This window comes from Staurois parvus, unplaced genomic scaffold (assembly GCF_062004578.1).
Source record: "Staurois parvus isolate SC_StPar_1 unplaced genomic scaffold, SC_StPar_1.0 ptg001270l, whole genome shotgun sequence".
Taxonomy (NCBI): Eukaryota; Metazoa; Chordata; class Amphibia; order Anura; family Ranidae; genus Staurois; species Staurois parvus.
In genome coordinates this window covers 180,143-195,272 of record NW_028319066.1, presented here as the reverse complement: position 1 = coordinate 195,272, position 15,130 = coordinate 180,143, and the positions used below count along the sequence as shown (strand labels likewise).

The 15,130-nt window shown below is 42.0% G+C and overlaps 1 protein-coding gene across 6 annotated transcripts in view; it reads left to right on the top strand.

Annotated features, from left to right (window-relative positions):
* The window catches only part of LOC149437674 (uncharacterized), a 58,184-nt gene that overhangs the window by 32,032 nt on the left and 11,022 nt on the right, over positions 1-15,130 (top strand). For 5 of the 6 annotated variants that reach the window (XM_089660732.1, XM_089660729.1, XM_089660735.1 and 2 more), the window contains 2 exons: positions 694-729; positions 1,278-1,344. In XM_089660732.1, coding sequence (XP_089516858.1) covers positions 694-729; positions 1,278-1,344 — 103 coding nt within the window. The remainder of the gene's footprint in view (positions 1-693; positions 730-1,277; positions 1,345-15,130) is intronic. The other variant, XM_089660733.1, reaches the window with a different exon arrangement.

Sequence of the window (15,130 nt, the reverse complement as noted above, 5' to 3'; positions counted from 1 at the left end):
TTGTCCCTGACATCCTTGGACAGCTCTTTGGTCTTTGCCATGGTGGAGAGTTTGGAATCTGATTGTTTGATTGCTCCTGTGGACAGGTGTCTTCTATACAGGTAACACAATGAGATTAGCAGCACTCCCTTTAAGAGACTGCTTCTAATCTCAGCTTGTTACCTGTATGAAAGACACCTGGTAGCCAGAAATCCTGCTGAATGATAGGGGATCAAATACTTATTTCCCTCATGAACATGCAAATCAGTGCATAATTTGTTAGACATGCATTTCTTTTGAATTTTTTGTTGCTATTCTGTCTCTCAATGTTAGAATACACCGAACATTCAATTTTTAGACCGATCATTTCTTTGTGAGTGGGCAAACATTCAAAATGAGCAGGGGATCAAATACTTATTTCCTTCACTATACGTGATTTTGCGCAGCCCTACCACCTTGTAGCAGTAGTTCTGCTATAGAGCGGTTGGGATGCGGTTAAGCAGGCGATCCCCCAGCAGATATAAAGAAGGTTTAATGTCACCTCTGCAGCATGAACTTAAAGTGTATGTCCGGGCATTACCCAAAGAAACCCCCAAGCCTCCCTCCCCCCCCCCTTTGTCCCCATATACATTTTCCTTTTACCTTCTTCTTGTAGTGAGAAACCACTTTTATTGCTTTCAAAACCTTTATTTCACGCTTGTAAATTTCTTGCAGGGGGAGCTGCTGGGGGCCCGATTCCTGGTGACAAAGGCAAGTCTCCTAGATCTCCCAAGTGCTCTTTTCTCACACATAGGGTTTGGATAGGGAGTCAAGGCAGCTGCATGTTTTTCCTGGGAAAGAAGTCAATGCCTGCCCTTAGATATATACAGGGAGGGGTGGGGGATGGGCAGAGTTCTGTAGTCCAGCAGGCAGGGCTGACAACATTACTTGGAATTTCAGTCCAGCAAAGGCACCGTGTTGTCAGTCCTAACCAGAGGCGGACTGACAACTCATGGGGCCCCCGGGCAATAGGGGATCATGGGGCCCCTGTGTCCTTGCCCAAACTCAAAAAAGCCTATGAAAAAGGTACCAGGGGTATCTCATGGGGCCCCATTACTGACCCCGGGCCCTCGGGCAGTGCCTGATTTTCCAAATGGTCAGTCCGCCCCTGGTCCTAACAGGATGTCAGGAGCACACTGGATATCTCACAGATCAACAGGTATATTTTTGTACTTGCAGCATTTAAAAAAAAAAAAATGCTTAAAAAGGAGAAAATGTTCTTCCAGAGATATCTTAATATGCTTTTTTTTTTCTTTTAGTTTGCCCTGACATGCGCTCTAAAGATGGCGGCATCAGCAACACCATGGAGCCTAAACGTGACTCCAGGTAATATATCTCTACCTTACAATAAAGTCCAAGATCATTTTACATCTCTAAATTAGTTTTACCCCCCCCCCCCCCCCCCGGTCACATCAAAGTCGATTCAGAAATAGTGCGACTTACAGTGAAGTCGCACAATTTCAAAATCGGGTGACCTGCCAATTTCATTGCGATTTGCAAGACATCTGACACAGATGTCTATACAAATCGCAACAAAAGTAGTGCAGGTACTACTTTAGAAATCGGTGCGGCTCCAACCAAGTCAGAACCAAACTGATATGACTGCTCTGATAGCGGACAATAGGGTGCGACGATCTGCAAGTCGCAAGGCATGCAAATCGTATGCCAAATCGCACCCAATGTGACCGGGGGCTTACTCTGTAAGTCTAGGTTTACACCTATGCGGGTTGCATTTGAGCCATTTCTCCATTGCATTTTTCATTTATGCACTTGCGTTTTTGGTGAGTTTTGTTTTTTTTTATATTTTTCTTGTTGCTAGGCAGATTTAAAACACAAAACGCATCAAAAATGCATTAAAAAATAAAAAAAATGCAGCAAAAACGCAATACATGCTTTTCTACATCGTGTTTTGCATTGCATTTTGTGTTTTTTGCCGCATTTTATGTGTTTTGCGGGGGGGTTTTTTTTCATTTTTTTATTCTTCTTGTTGCTAGGCAGATTTAAAACACAAAACACATAAAAATACATCAACAACGCGGCAAACACGCAGCAAAAACGCAATACATGCTTTTCCATTGAAGTCTAAAGAAACAAAAACGCAACTTTTTGTGTTCAAAAAAGTCCCTGGCCCTTTCCAAAAAATGCACCGGGAGAAAATGCAAAAGTGTGAACCTGTCCCATAGCAAATCATGTTAAATGGACTGTAGTGCGTTTCTGCAAAACGCTGCAGAAAACGCTTAGGTGTGAACCTGGGGTAAAGTCTTGACTTTCATGACAAATGCAGACCATAGACGGGTCGTTCATCCGCACGAAAAATTGGCCGATATTCACGCCGTTAGTGGTGCCCACCCATCGGTCGTTTTTCATGGATTGTCTAGTTTACTTTTATCGGTCATGCTGGAAAATCCACGAAAAACTGATGTTTTTTTGTAGACGATGGTGGCAGCATTGGCAACGGCGCCGACTGATTTTTTTGTTTATCGGCCGACAATTTGTCTGATAAACGGCCCATCTATGTCCGGCATAAGGCTGACCATAGATGGATCGCTTTTTTCTTTTTTTTTTTTTTTTTATTTCAGTCGCAAGCTGATTAAAAAAAAAAAAAGTTAACGGATCCCCCCCATACACAAAAGCAAGGTGGATGGATCTTCCCCACTGGGTTATTGGATTCCGATAGCAGGGGCTCCTCCGCTGTCAGAATACAGTGCAGCAGCCGACTGGTTGCAGCCGCCGATCAAATGAAAAATTTCCAGCGTCCAGTTCAACAAAAGTCTGTTAATCAGGAACGGCCAGAGGGGAGTTGGAATCTCAATCTATCTATGGCCAGCTTGTAGTAGTCGTAACCCTTCCTTCCTTTCCCCTTCCAGGGCTTTTTTCAGCGCCTCCAGCACTGAATGTATGTAATGGCAAGGAGTGCTGGGGTGTGCTGGAGGGTCTATTGATGCTGGAGGGGGTCTATTTTTTCATGGTGTTCCATTGCCGCTAGAGGGTGTTATGTTGCTGTGAGGTCAATTGTTGCTGAATGGGATCTACTGTTGAGAGAGGGATCCATTGTTGCTGGCTAGTGCATGGTAGTCTATTGTTGCTAGGGAGGTTTATTGTTGCTGTTGGGGATCTATTGTTGCTGCAGGGTTTATATTGTTGGGGGGAGTTGTTGCTGAAAGGGATCTACTGTTGAGGGGGGATTCCATTGTTGCTGTGAGATCTACCGTTGCATAGGGGGCATCAATTTTTGCATGGTAGTCTGTTGTTGCTAGGGAGGTTTATTGTTGCTGTTGGGGATCTATTGTTGCTGCAGGGTTTATATTGTTGGGGGCGTTGTTGCTGAAAGGGATCTACTGTTGAGAGAGGAGTCCATTGTTGCTGGTTGTTGTGAGATCTAGCGTTGCATAGGGGGCATAAATTTTTGCGTGGTAGTCTGTTGTTGCTAGGGAGGTTTATTGTTGCTCTTGGGGATCTGTTGTTTCTGCAGGGTTTATATTGTTGGGGGGGGGGTTTGTTGCTGAAAAGGATCTACTGTTGAGAGAGGGATCCATTGTTGCTGGCTGCTGTGAGATCTATTGTTGCTGGAGGGCATCAATTTTTGCGTGGCAGTCTATTGTTGCTGGGGAGGTTTATTGTTGCTGGCGGGGATCTATTGTTGCTGCAGGGTATATATTGTTGGGGGCAGTTGCTGAAAGGGATCTACTTTTGAGGGAGGGGTCTATTGTTGCTGGCTGCTGTGAGATGTATTGTTGCTGGAAGTAATCTATTTTTCCGTGGCAGTCTATTGTTGCTAGGGAGGTTTATTGGTGCTGTTGGGGATCTATTGTTGCTGCAGGGTTTATATTGTTGGGGGGAGGCAGTTGTTGCTGAAATGGATCTACTGTTGAGGGAGGGGTTCTTGTTGCTGGCTGCTAAAGATTCTTTGATGCTGGCTGCAGGGAAATCTGTTGTTTCTGCCAGGGGTCTGCTGTTGCTGGGGGGGTCTGCTGTTGCTGGGGGGGTCTGCTGTTGCTGGGGGGTCTATTGTTGCTGGGGGTCTATTGTTGCTGGGGAGGGCCTTTTGCTGCTGGCTGCGGTGAATCTCATTTACAGCTTTTCTTGTTGTTAACTAACAAATTCCATACAAATGACTTAGCACCACAAAATGATGCTTGGCTCTATATTCTTTAAAAGGGGTGGTACTTGGAGGTGGGTAGGGGGCGGAGACAAGAAGTGACTCAGAAGGGGGAGTTCCTGCACCTATTCTCTGAGTAAAAAAAAACCCTGCTTATACCCAACGAAGTGTCTGGCCTCAGGTGATACACAGAGATTAAACAAATCCTCCCACATAAGTTGTACCTATTTGTCTATAGCTGTCTATAACCTACAACCATTCAAAGTGCAGAATTAACACAGGATCTCTCAGCTCTGAAAAGCAGGGGGCAGGGAGCTGAATTTACATAATTGAGGAGAGCTCTGAGAGCTGATTGGAGGGAAGGGACACACCCCCCTTTACACAGCACACAGGAACAGAGCTGAGGCTGTCAATCACAGGCAGTGCCATCCCTGTCACCAGTTTTTTCTGGGTGTCAGGAAAATTCATCAGAAGTGACTCATGCTTACAGCAGAGGAACAGGGCAGTGGACAGAAATGACACTTGGTACTCTGGATTGAGACAAGTACACACTATAGAGGGATATGCTTTGTTCATATTTAATTTTTGAGGTTTACAACCACTTTAGGACTAGACTGTTCTCCCTGTGCTTGCATGGATTTCCTCTGGAGCTCTGGTTTCCTCTCACACTCCAAAAACATGCTGGTAGGTTGACGCTACTATGTGTATAGATGTGAGATAGGGACCATAGATTGTAAACTCCTTGAGGGCAGGGACTGATGTTAATGTAAAATATGTAAAGTGCTACATAAATTGTCAGTGCTATATAAATACCTGTAATACATCCTAGAAGAAATGCACATTTTGTTCTAATAGTCGGACTTTATAAGTACAAAATGAGATGAACATTTAAAAAAAAAAAAAAAAATTAATGTTTTACCTTTTACATTGTATTTTTTTTTCAGGTACTTATATAGCACCATCAATGTACGCAGCGAATTACATATATATTGTACATTCACATCAGTCCCTAACCCTCAAGGGGCATAGAATCTAAGGTCCCTAACCCTCAAGGGGCGTACAATCTAAGGTCCCTAACTCACATTCATACATACACATACTAGGGCCAATTTAGACAGGAGCCAATTCACCTACCAAGCATGTCTTTGGCGTGTGGGAGGAAACTGGAATACACGGAGGAAACCCACGTAGGCACAGGGAGAACATGCAAACTCCAGGCATGAGGTGCCGTGGCTGGAATTTGAACCATTTAGCCACTGTGCTGCCTCTTTTAAATATTTAAACATATTATTTAATATCTATATAGATCTTTGTTACTCCTAAAAACATGGACAGCACAGTGGCTAAATGGTTAGCACATCCACCTGGCAGTACTCGGGTCGTTGGTTCGAATCCCAACCACGGCACCACCTGCCTGGAGTTTGCATGCTGGTAGGTTAATTGGCTCCTGTCTAAATTGTCCCTAGTATGTGTATGTATGAATGTGAGTTAGGGACCTTAGATTGTACGCCCCTTGAGGGTTAGGGACTGATGTGAATGTACAATATATATGTAAAGTGCTACGAAAATTGCCAGCGCTATATAAGTACCTGAAATAAATAATAATAAATAAATTACATTTTGATGTCCGCTCAAACCTCATACAACATGAACACCAGAAATTCAGCCTACACAGAGGGGTTGATTTACTAAAGGCAATTAGACTGTGCACTTTGCAAGAGCAGTTGCTCCAGAGCTTAGTAAATGAGCAGAAGCTCTGCTGACCTCCATCATCCAATCATGTGCAAGCAAATATGCAGGTTTTTTTTTTTATTTTCCTTGCATGTGATTGGGTATTCTTTGCAAAATGAAGCTTCGCCTCATTAAATAAACTCTGGAGCAACTGCACTTTGCAAAGTGCACTGTCTATTTGCCTTTAGTAAATCAACCCCAGATACAGTACAGGTGTACCTCAGTTTACGAACGCCTCCGTTACCGTAATTTTCGGTTTACGAATGAAAATCCATTGACAATAATAGCTCGGTTTGTGAGTTTTTTTTCAATACGAAGGGATTAGTTGTTTTAAATGAATTTACAAAATTTTTTTTTAATCATTTCCCTTTATGCCTTTAACCTCCCTGGCGGTCTGATTATGTCAGTATTTCTGTGCTCAAAGCGGTACATTTTTTTGCATGGAAATATGTCGTTTTTTTATTGTAGGCCTGTAATTTTTAGGAATAACTCACTGAAATCTGTCCGAACAAGATTCTAGTAAACATCCCGGGGATGATAAAACTTGAAACATGAAATCATAAATTATAATATAATAAATAATCATAAAAAATAATATAATAATACATTTAATTCAATAATATAATCAAACCAAAAACACTGAAATTTGAAATATAGCGCCAAGTTCACACATCGCCGAGCAAAGTCGCAGAATCGTTTTCAGTGTCTGATGATGAATTTCCCCCACGAATCATTATCACTCAATTCTGCAAGTGGTTCTGATTTACTATCGCTGTTCTCTAGCCGGTCTAAACCCGCTTTTGACCTGAAGGGACGCTTTTTGGACGCCATGGACGTTTCTCAGTTTCCAGGCAGAAAGAACAGTAAAAATGCAGGCAGGGCGCCGGACAAAGCACTCGGGACAAAATGTATGTGAAATGGTTTGATACAGGAATGTTATACTATGTGATTTTAGTGAAATTCGTGAATGTTATTTTTTCACATTTTTACATTTCCCGCCAGTTCCGTCCCCCGTACGTCCCGACGTTGCAGGGAACGGAACCCGGAAGACAGATGCTGGCATCGGCCGGAGGACATTGCCAGGGACACTGCAGGAGGGACATCGCGGGAGCGCAGGACAAGGTAAGTGAAGAAGAGATCCCGGAGCAACGCTGCAGTGTATTCCCTAGTGTAGCTCGGGGTTACCACTATTGGTGCTGAAACTTTACCCCGAGCTACACTCGGGAATACCGCCAGGGGGGTTAAAGTGCACTTTATAAAGAGTTTTGAACAGATAAAAGACTTTTTTTAAACTTTTTTTCTGACCTCCTGAACAGATTAATTGGTTTTGAATGCATTCCTATGGGAAACCGCGTTTCAGTTTACGAATTGTTTGCAATTCAAAAAGTCCTGCAGAACGAATTAAATTTGTAAACCGAGATACGCCTGTATATCAAACACTCCAGAGAATATATTCATCTGATACTTGGTGCTCTAGAAAAGGGGCTTTTGGTGTCAACACGCATCACAGATAACAACCACTTCCTCAGGACAGAACCAAAACGTCGCAGTTTCTTAGTCATAAAATATATCCAGAGGGAAATGACTGCATGATACAGCCATTTTTTTAATGGTTGAACTGGATGGACTTTTGTCTTTTTCAGCCAGACTAGCTATGTAACTAAGACTTTTTTCATGCTATAGCCGGTGGCAGTGATCATTGTGTTCTGCCGGCAGCGGGAGGAATACCTCCATCAACCCTTACTGTGTTGATGGGGGAATCGGACAACTTTCTTTCCTTCAACCCGTGGGGGAAGGAAAGAAAATTGCATAATCTATGGGCTGCTTTACACAGTTAAGGTTTACAGACTACAAAAGTGTCTTAGGATATTTTGTAAAATGTGTCCATTTCAATGGGATACACAAGATGTGTACACTGATAGTTGACTGCAGGAAAACCAGATAAAGTGGCATTTTTCTTGGCAGAAATTTGTGGCACTGCATATGCTCCTACACATCATTATTTTTTTTTTTAAAGCAAACAGAATTCAGGTAGCATATAGGTAGCACATGGCAGTGGCACAGCAAATAAACTGCACACCAGCCACCTGCAAAGCACCTGCACTGGATGCGGTTATTCATTGCAATTCCAGCAGAGGGCGAGCGTGTTCAAAATAAAAGGAGAATAACCGGCTTGCAAAACAGGGATTGCTAGTAAAGTGAATGTTGATGAATAATCCGAAAACAGTGTTCTTTAAGCCCGGGTTCACATATATGCGGTGCGGTATATCGCATGTGATTCGTACAGGAACCGCACCGCATTCCTGTGCAAATCACATGTGATTTGTGTGTGGTGCGATTGGAGCCATACATTTTGTATGGCTCTAATCGCACTCCACATGGAAGAAAAATATATTTTAAATATATTTTAAAAATATTCTTCCCAAATATATTGACAAATATTTGAAATACTACAATTTTGGCCATATTCAATATATTTCAAAATATATTTCAATGTGTGTGTGTATATATATATATATATATATATACACACACACACATACATATTGCATGTTAAAATGCGGTTTTATTACAAAATATATGAAAAATATTTTTAAAAATACATTTTCAAATATACTGTGTGTCTTTAAAAATACAAATCTACATTTTTGGAATGCATTTACAAATATATGTAAAAATATATGTCAAAGTGACTTTTTTATATGTTAAAAAAAATCAGAAGAATATATTTAAAAAAAATATATATTTTTTTAAATATTTTTCATATATTTTGTAACATATAAAAAACACATATACATGCAGTGTATATACAGTTGCAAGAAAAAGTATGTGAACCCCGTGGGATTACGTGGAGTTTTGCATGAATTGGGCATAAAATGTGCTCTGAACGTCATCTAAGTCACAACAATAGAAGAACACAGTCTGCTGAACATAATACTACACAAACATTAGATGTTGCCATGGTTTAATTTCACATAACATGTAAACATTCACAGTGCAGGGAGGAAAAAGTATGTGAACCTTTGGACTTAATAACTGGTTGACCCTCCTTTGGCAGCAATAACCTCAACCAAACGTTTCCTGTAGTTGCAGATCAGACCTGCACAACGATCTGGAGTAATTTTGGACCACTCCTCTTCACAAAACTGTTTCAGTGTAGCAATATTTTTGGGCACTATGCAATATGTCTGGTGTGAATCGCTCTCTTAAGGTCATGCCACAGCATTTCAATCGGGTTGAGGTCAGGACTCTGACTGGGCCACTCCAGAAGGCGTATTCTGTGCTGTTGCAGCCATTGTTTTGTTGGATTACTTGTATGCTTTGGGTCATTGTCCTGTTGCATCACCCATCCTCTGCGGAGCTTCAGTTGGCGGACAGATGGTCGTACGTTTTCCTGCAAAATGTCTTGATAAACTCTGGAATTCATTTTCCCATCAATGACAACAATCCGTCCAGGCCCTGAGGCAGCAAAGCAGCCCCAAACCATGATGCTCCCTCCGCCATGTTTCACAGTGGGGATGAGGTTTTGATGTTGGTGTGCTGTGCCTTTTTTTCTCCACACATAGTGTTGTGTGTTCTTCCCAAACAACTCAATCTTGGTTTCATCTGTCCGCAGTATATTTTGCCAGTAGTGCTGTGGAACATCCAGGTGCTCTTTTGCAAACTTCAAACGTGCTGCAATATTCTTTTTGGACAGCAATGGCTTCCTCCGTGGTGTCCTCCCATGTACTCCATTCTTGTTTAATGTTTTCCTTATTGTAGATGTGTCAACAAAAATGTTAGCATGTGCCAGAGATTTCTGTAGGCCTTTAGCTGACACTCTGGGATTCTTCTTTACCTCATGCAGCATTCTGCGCTGTGCTCTTGCAGTCATTTTTACAGAACGACCACGCCTAGGGAGAGTAGCAACAGTGCTAAACTTTCTCCATTTGTAGACAGTCTGTCTTACCGTGGACAGATGAACATCAAGGCTTTTGGAGATACTTTTGTAACCCTTTCCAGCTTCATGCAAGTCAACAATTCTTGATCGTAGGTCTTCTGAGAGCTCTTTTCTGCAAGGCATGGTTCACATCAGACAGTGCTTCTTGAAACCAGTAAACCCAAAACAGGTGTGTGTTTTTTAAGGGCAGGACAGCTGTCAGAAACACATCCAATATCATCACACTGATTGGAGTCAAGGTTGGCTCACTCCTGACTCCAATTAGCTCTGGGAGAAGTCATTAAGCTAGGGCCTCACATACTTTTTCCTCCCTGCACTGTGAATGTTTACATGTTATGTGCAATTAAACCATGGCAACATCTAATGTTTGTGTAGTATTATGTTCAGCAGACTGTGTTCTTCTATTGTTGTGACTTAGATGACGTTCAGAGCACATTTTATGCCCAATTCATGCAAAACTCCATGTAATCCCAAGGGGTTCACATACTTTTTCTTGCAACTGTATATACATATTTATTGAAATATATTTTGAAATATGTTAAATATGGTCAAAATTGTAGTATTTCAAATATATGTCTATATTTGGGAAGAATATTTTTAAAATATATTTCAAATATGTTTTTCTTCCATATGGGCACACCCGCACCACAAAGGTGCAGGACCCTTTTTTGGGTCCGCACTAGAATCGGATCGCATGGGTATTCACACTTATGCGATCCGATTCTGCGCATCGCACCGCGTTTTGGGGACCGATTTCGGTGTGTTGCTAACTTAACATACACACCCGCAGTGGTTCGCATGAACGGGGTGCAAGTTTGATGCGGTGAGGAATTTGCGCTGAAAACGCTGCATATTCCGCACCACATCAGTGTGAACCCGGGCTTAATTGTGTGCAAACAGAAATCTGGATTTGGAATTTCCTTTCCACATAGTTGAGTATTTAAAATGAAATCAGGTTCAATCTATGTACTAACACTCACTTTGGAATGGAAATGTAAACTTTTCAAAGTGAACATTCAGTTTGTAAAGTCAAAAGCTGGCTTCTTGTTGAAAACAATGCACTCCCTGTGTAGCTGATGTCATTGATATCTTAGCAAACAATAGAAGTAGACTGATTGCAGAAGCAAATATCAGTCTTTAACCCTTTTGCTGCCAGAGCCATTTTTGCTTTTTTTTTGCACACATTTAAAAAATCATTTTAGACCTAAAGAATACACAAAACCAGCAAATGTTATATATTTTTTTTAAAGCAGACACCTTAGAGAATAATATCAAGACAGTGCTCTTGCCAAAAAATATCTCTTATAATACAAAAATGCTGAAAAACAACTATAAAAAACTATAAATAGGAAAGTGTCCAAAACTACGTGTGGAAAACTATTCAAAAACATAGCATATTAATAATCAATATATCTTAAAGTGATTAACAAAAATATTAAAAAAAGTATTTGAGTAATTTTTTTTCAATTTTGTTAATCACTTTAAGATATATTGATTATTAATATGCTGATTTTGAATAGTTTTCCACACATTGTAGTTTTGGACACTTTCCCACACTTTTTTATTTCTAGTTTTTTATAGTTGTTTTTCAGCATTTTTGTAATATAAGAGATATTTTTTTGGATAGAGCGCTGTCTTGATATTTATTGCTTTGCTTGGTTGCCCTGTTTGGGTTGATAGCTGCTCTCCTTAAACATTTTCCTTATTTATATTTTTTTTTAATTTCAGAGGCGCCGACCTTTTCTGTTATTCACTGTAGAGAATAAAATAGTGGTAGCTCCAATTTTTTATGTTACACAATATTACTACAAAGGTCTAGGAAACGCAAAATTTCAGTAAAAAACACACTAAGGTGAATTTTAGGGTAAAAAAATGCAATAAATCACCCATATTTTTGGTAAAATACAAAAGAGGTTATGCCGAGTAAAAAGATACCCAACATGTCAAACCTTAAATTTGTGTGAGCCCGATGAAATGGAGACAAACTTCAGTACCCTGTATTTTCTATAGGCGACGCTTCAAAAGCCCCTACAGGTCATCAGTTCAGTGTTACAGAGGAGGTCTGGTCCTAGAATTATTGTTCTCAGTCTGGTGAACGCGGCAATATGTAACGTGTATCACAATCGACGTTTTCGTGTGCAGGTGCCCCCGACGCATGTGTTTACGTTTGAACGTGTGTATACGTGGGGGCCTCACAAATATTTTTTAGGGGGGATGTTATGTACTCGTGTGTAACTTTATTTTTTTGCAATAAAATTTTTTTTTTTCATGACATAGGGGACACAAAGTCCTCTATTTGGTGATTTTTAGGTGACAGGTTCTCTTTAATGTATTGCATGGCATTGCAATACATTCCTCCCCGGCTAGCTGGGGAAAGTGACAGCGTGACTGGGAAGTGACGTCATACACGTCGCTTTCCGGGCACGGCAAGAAGGGGAGATGAATGGATGTTTCAGGGGCGGACTGACAACTCATGGGGCCCCCGGGCAATAAGGGATCATGGGGCCCCTGTGTCCTTGCCCAAACTCAAAGCACACCCAAAAAAGCCTATAAAAAAAGTACCAGGGGCATTTCATGGGGCCCCCTACTGACCCCGGACCCTCGGGCACTGCCCGAGTGTTCGAATGGTCAGTCCGCCCCTGGATGTGTGTCCACTTTTTTCCCTTCTCTCCAACCGCCATGTTGAACCCATGCCCTCAGATGGGCAAGTGGAGCTTGGACCACATGGCAGGGGCATGGGGGGCGTTGTTACCAACGGTATATGGAAGCAATTGGACGGCAGCACAGCCGCCTGACTGCTTCTATCTGACAGGCAGGAGTCTGCTTGCAGTTTTATACATAATCCCGGTAGCGGCAGCGACTGGCAGCAAAGGGGTTAATGCAGCTGCAAAAATGTAAAAGCAAGCATGTAAAATCCATGCCGGCCGTAGATGGATCATATCTTAACTGGTTCAGCAGGGAATCGATCCATCTATGGGCAGGCTGGCTGCACTCAAGTCAATCTATTGATTTTTTTTCTTTTGATCACTGCCGGTAGTGATAGCCACCAGCAGTGGTCATTGTGTTTTGCCCCCGCATCGGCAGAACACAATAGCACTGTGGGAGGAATTTCCGGCATCAACACTGACTTGAATGGCCTGCTTTAGTCTAGGTTCACGCCTATGCAGGCTGTGTTTGATGCGTTTCTGCATTGCGTTTTCACCCTCTGAACTCTGAATAATCCTGGAGAATTTTGTTCTTGATGATGATATTTTTTTTTATTTTTTATTTTTTTTAATGGTTGAACTTGATAGACTTTAGTCTTTTTTCAACCAGACTAACTGTGTAACTATATTCACCCTGAGGTCATCACAGAGGACAAGGGGGCGCTCTTTATGTCTGGAGGAAAAGAAATGTAATCTCCAAACATGGAAAGGTTTCTTCACAGTAAGAGCTGTGAGAATGTGGAATAGACTCCCTCAAGAGTTGGTTCTGGCCAGCTCAGTGGATTGCTTCAAAAAAGTCCTGGATTGTTTCTTGGATACACAGAATATAACTGAATATAACATTTATAGGTAAAGTTGATCCAGGGAATATCTGATTGCCTCTCGGGGGATCAGGAAGGAATTTTTTTCCCTGCAGGAGCAAATTGGATCGTGCTTTGCTGGGGTATTTTTTGCCTTCCTCTGGATCAACTGTGGGTGTAGGATTATAATTTTTTTTTTCTATGGTTGAACTGGATGGACTTTTGTCTTTTTTCAGCCAGACTAACTATGTAACTATGTTTTGCATTGCGTTTTTGCACTTGTGTTTTTGATGCGTTTTGCTTTTTTTTTTTTCTTGTTGCTAGGCAGATTTTAACCACAAAACAAAGCAAAAACGCAATACCTGCTTTTCTGCAGTGTTCCCATTGAAGTCTATACAACCAAAAACGCAACGTTTGAGTTAAAAAAAAGTCCCTGACCCTTTCCAAACAAACGCACCGGGTGAAAACACAGAGACGTGAACCTGTCCCATAGGAAGTCATGTTAAATGGACTGTACTGCGTTTCTGCAAAACACAAAATGCTGCAGAAAACACTTAGGTGTGAACCTGGGGTTAGACAAAAAGGCAAATGCTGTGATGATATTTAAAAATATGTACTCACTGAAAATATGCCATACTTCTCTCATGTGCAATGCAGGATGGAATGTTGCTGCTGGTCCTGCATTATACGTAATGACGTCAGTGATAAAACCGGTCTGAAATTGGCAAAAATAACATTTTCAGGGGACTGGTCATGTCAACCGAAAGGTTGAAAGGAAGACTGAGGGACCATAGATTAAAGTAGGTATTACTTTGGGGTCTGTTTACAAAACATTTGTTTTGGTTGGCAGGCAGGTTGCACACATTTTGGCTATAATATCTGTAATAGATTCATTCCTATATTCCTAAGCTCCACCTACTTGCCCAAATGCATTATAATTAAATACCTCAATAAGAAAGTATACTGTTTTTTGGCCAGTAGATGGAGCTGAAGTTTATAGGAATTAATCTATTACAGAAATTACAGCCAAAACTCAAAATAGTTAGACTGTCCCCTAGAAAACCTTCTCTATCACCTGTGTGTTTGTTGTATTAGGCTCACCATACAAGTCACAATCGAACTTTACTCAAGCATCACTAAATGGCGGACCAGGGTCCGGATGTGGACCGAGTCACTGTCCCATCTGGACCCATGCAGCCTTTTCTTCCCCCAGCTGTCTCACGGTCATCCTCACAGAGCTGACAGCGGGAGGTAGGACAGTTCTGGATGGAGGGTGGGAGCTGCCCGAGGTTAACAAGCAGGTGATTGGTTGCTAGGATGAAGGGCAGCCCTAGCAATCAATCACTTTCTGTCAATTATTATCTGTGTAAGGTAGGACAGTGGGGGGGCAAAGTTAAAGGGGCTAAGGACATTAGTGTGAATGGGGGGCGAGAAATGAATGTGGGGGGGCTGAGGACAGTAATGCAGGGCTGAGGACAGTAATGCAGGGCTGAGGACAGTAATAAGGAAGGCTGAGGACAGTAATGGGGGGCTGAGGACAGTAATGGGGGGCTGAGGACAGTAACATGGAAGGGGGCTGAGGACAGTAACATGGGGGGCGAGAAATGAATGTGGGGGGGCTGAGGACAGTAATGCAGGGCTGAGGACAGTAATGCAGGGCTGAGGACAGTAATAAGGAAGGCTGAGGACAGTAATGGGGGGCTGAGGACAGTAATGGGGGGCTGAGGACAGTAACATGGAGGGGGGCTGAGGACAGTAACATGGAGGGGGGCTGAGGACAGTAACATGGAGGGGGGCTGAGGACAGGAACAAGGAGGGCTGAGGACAGTAATGTGGG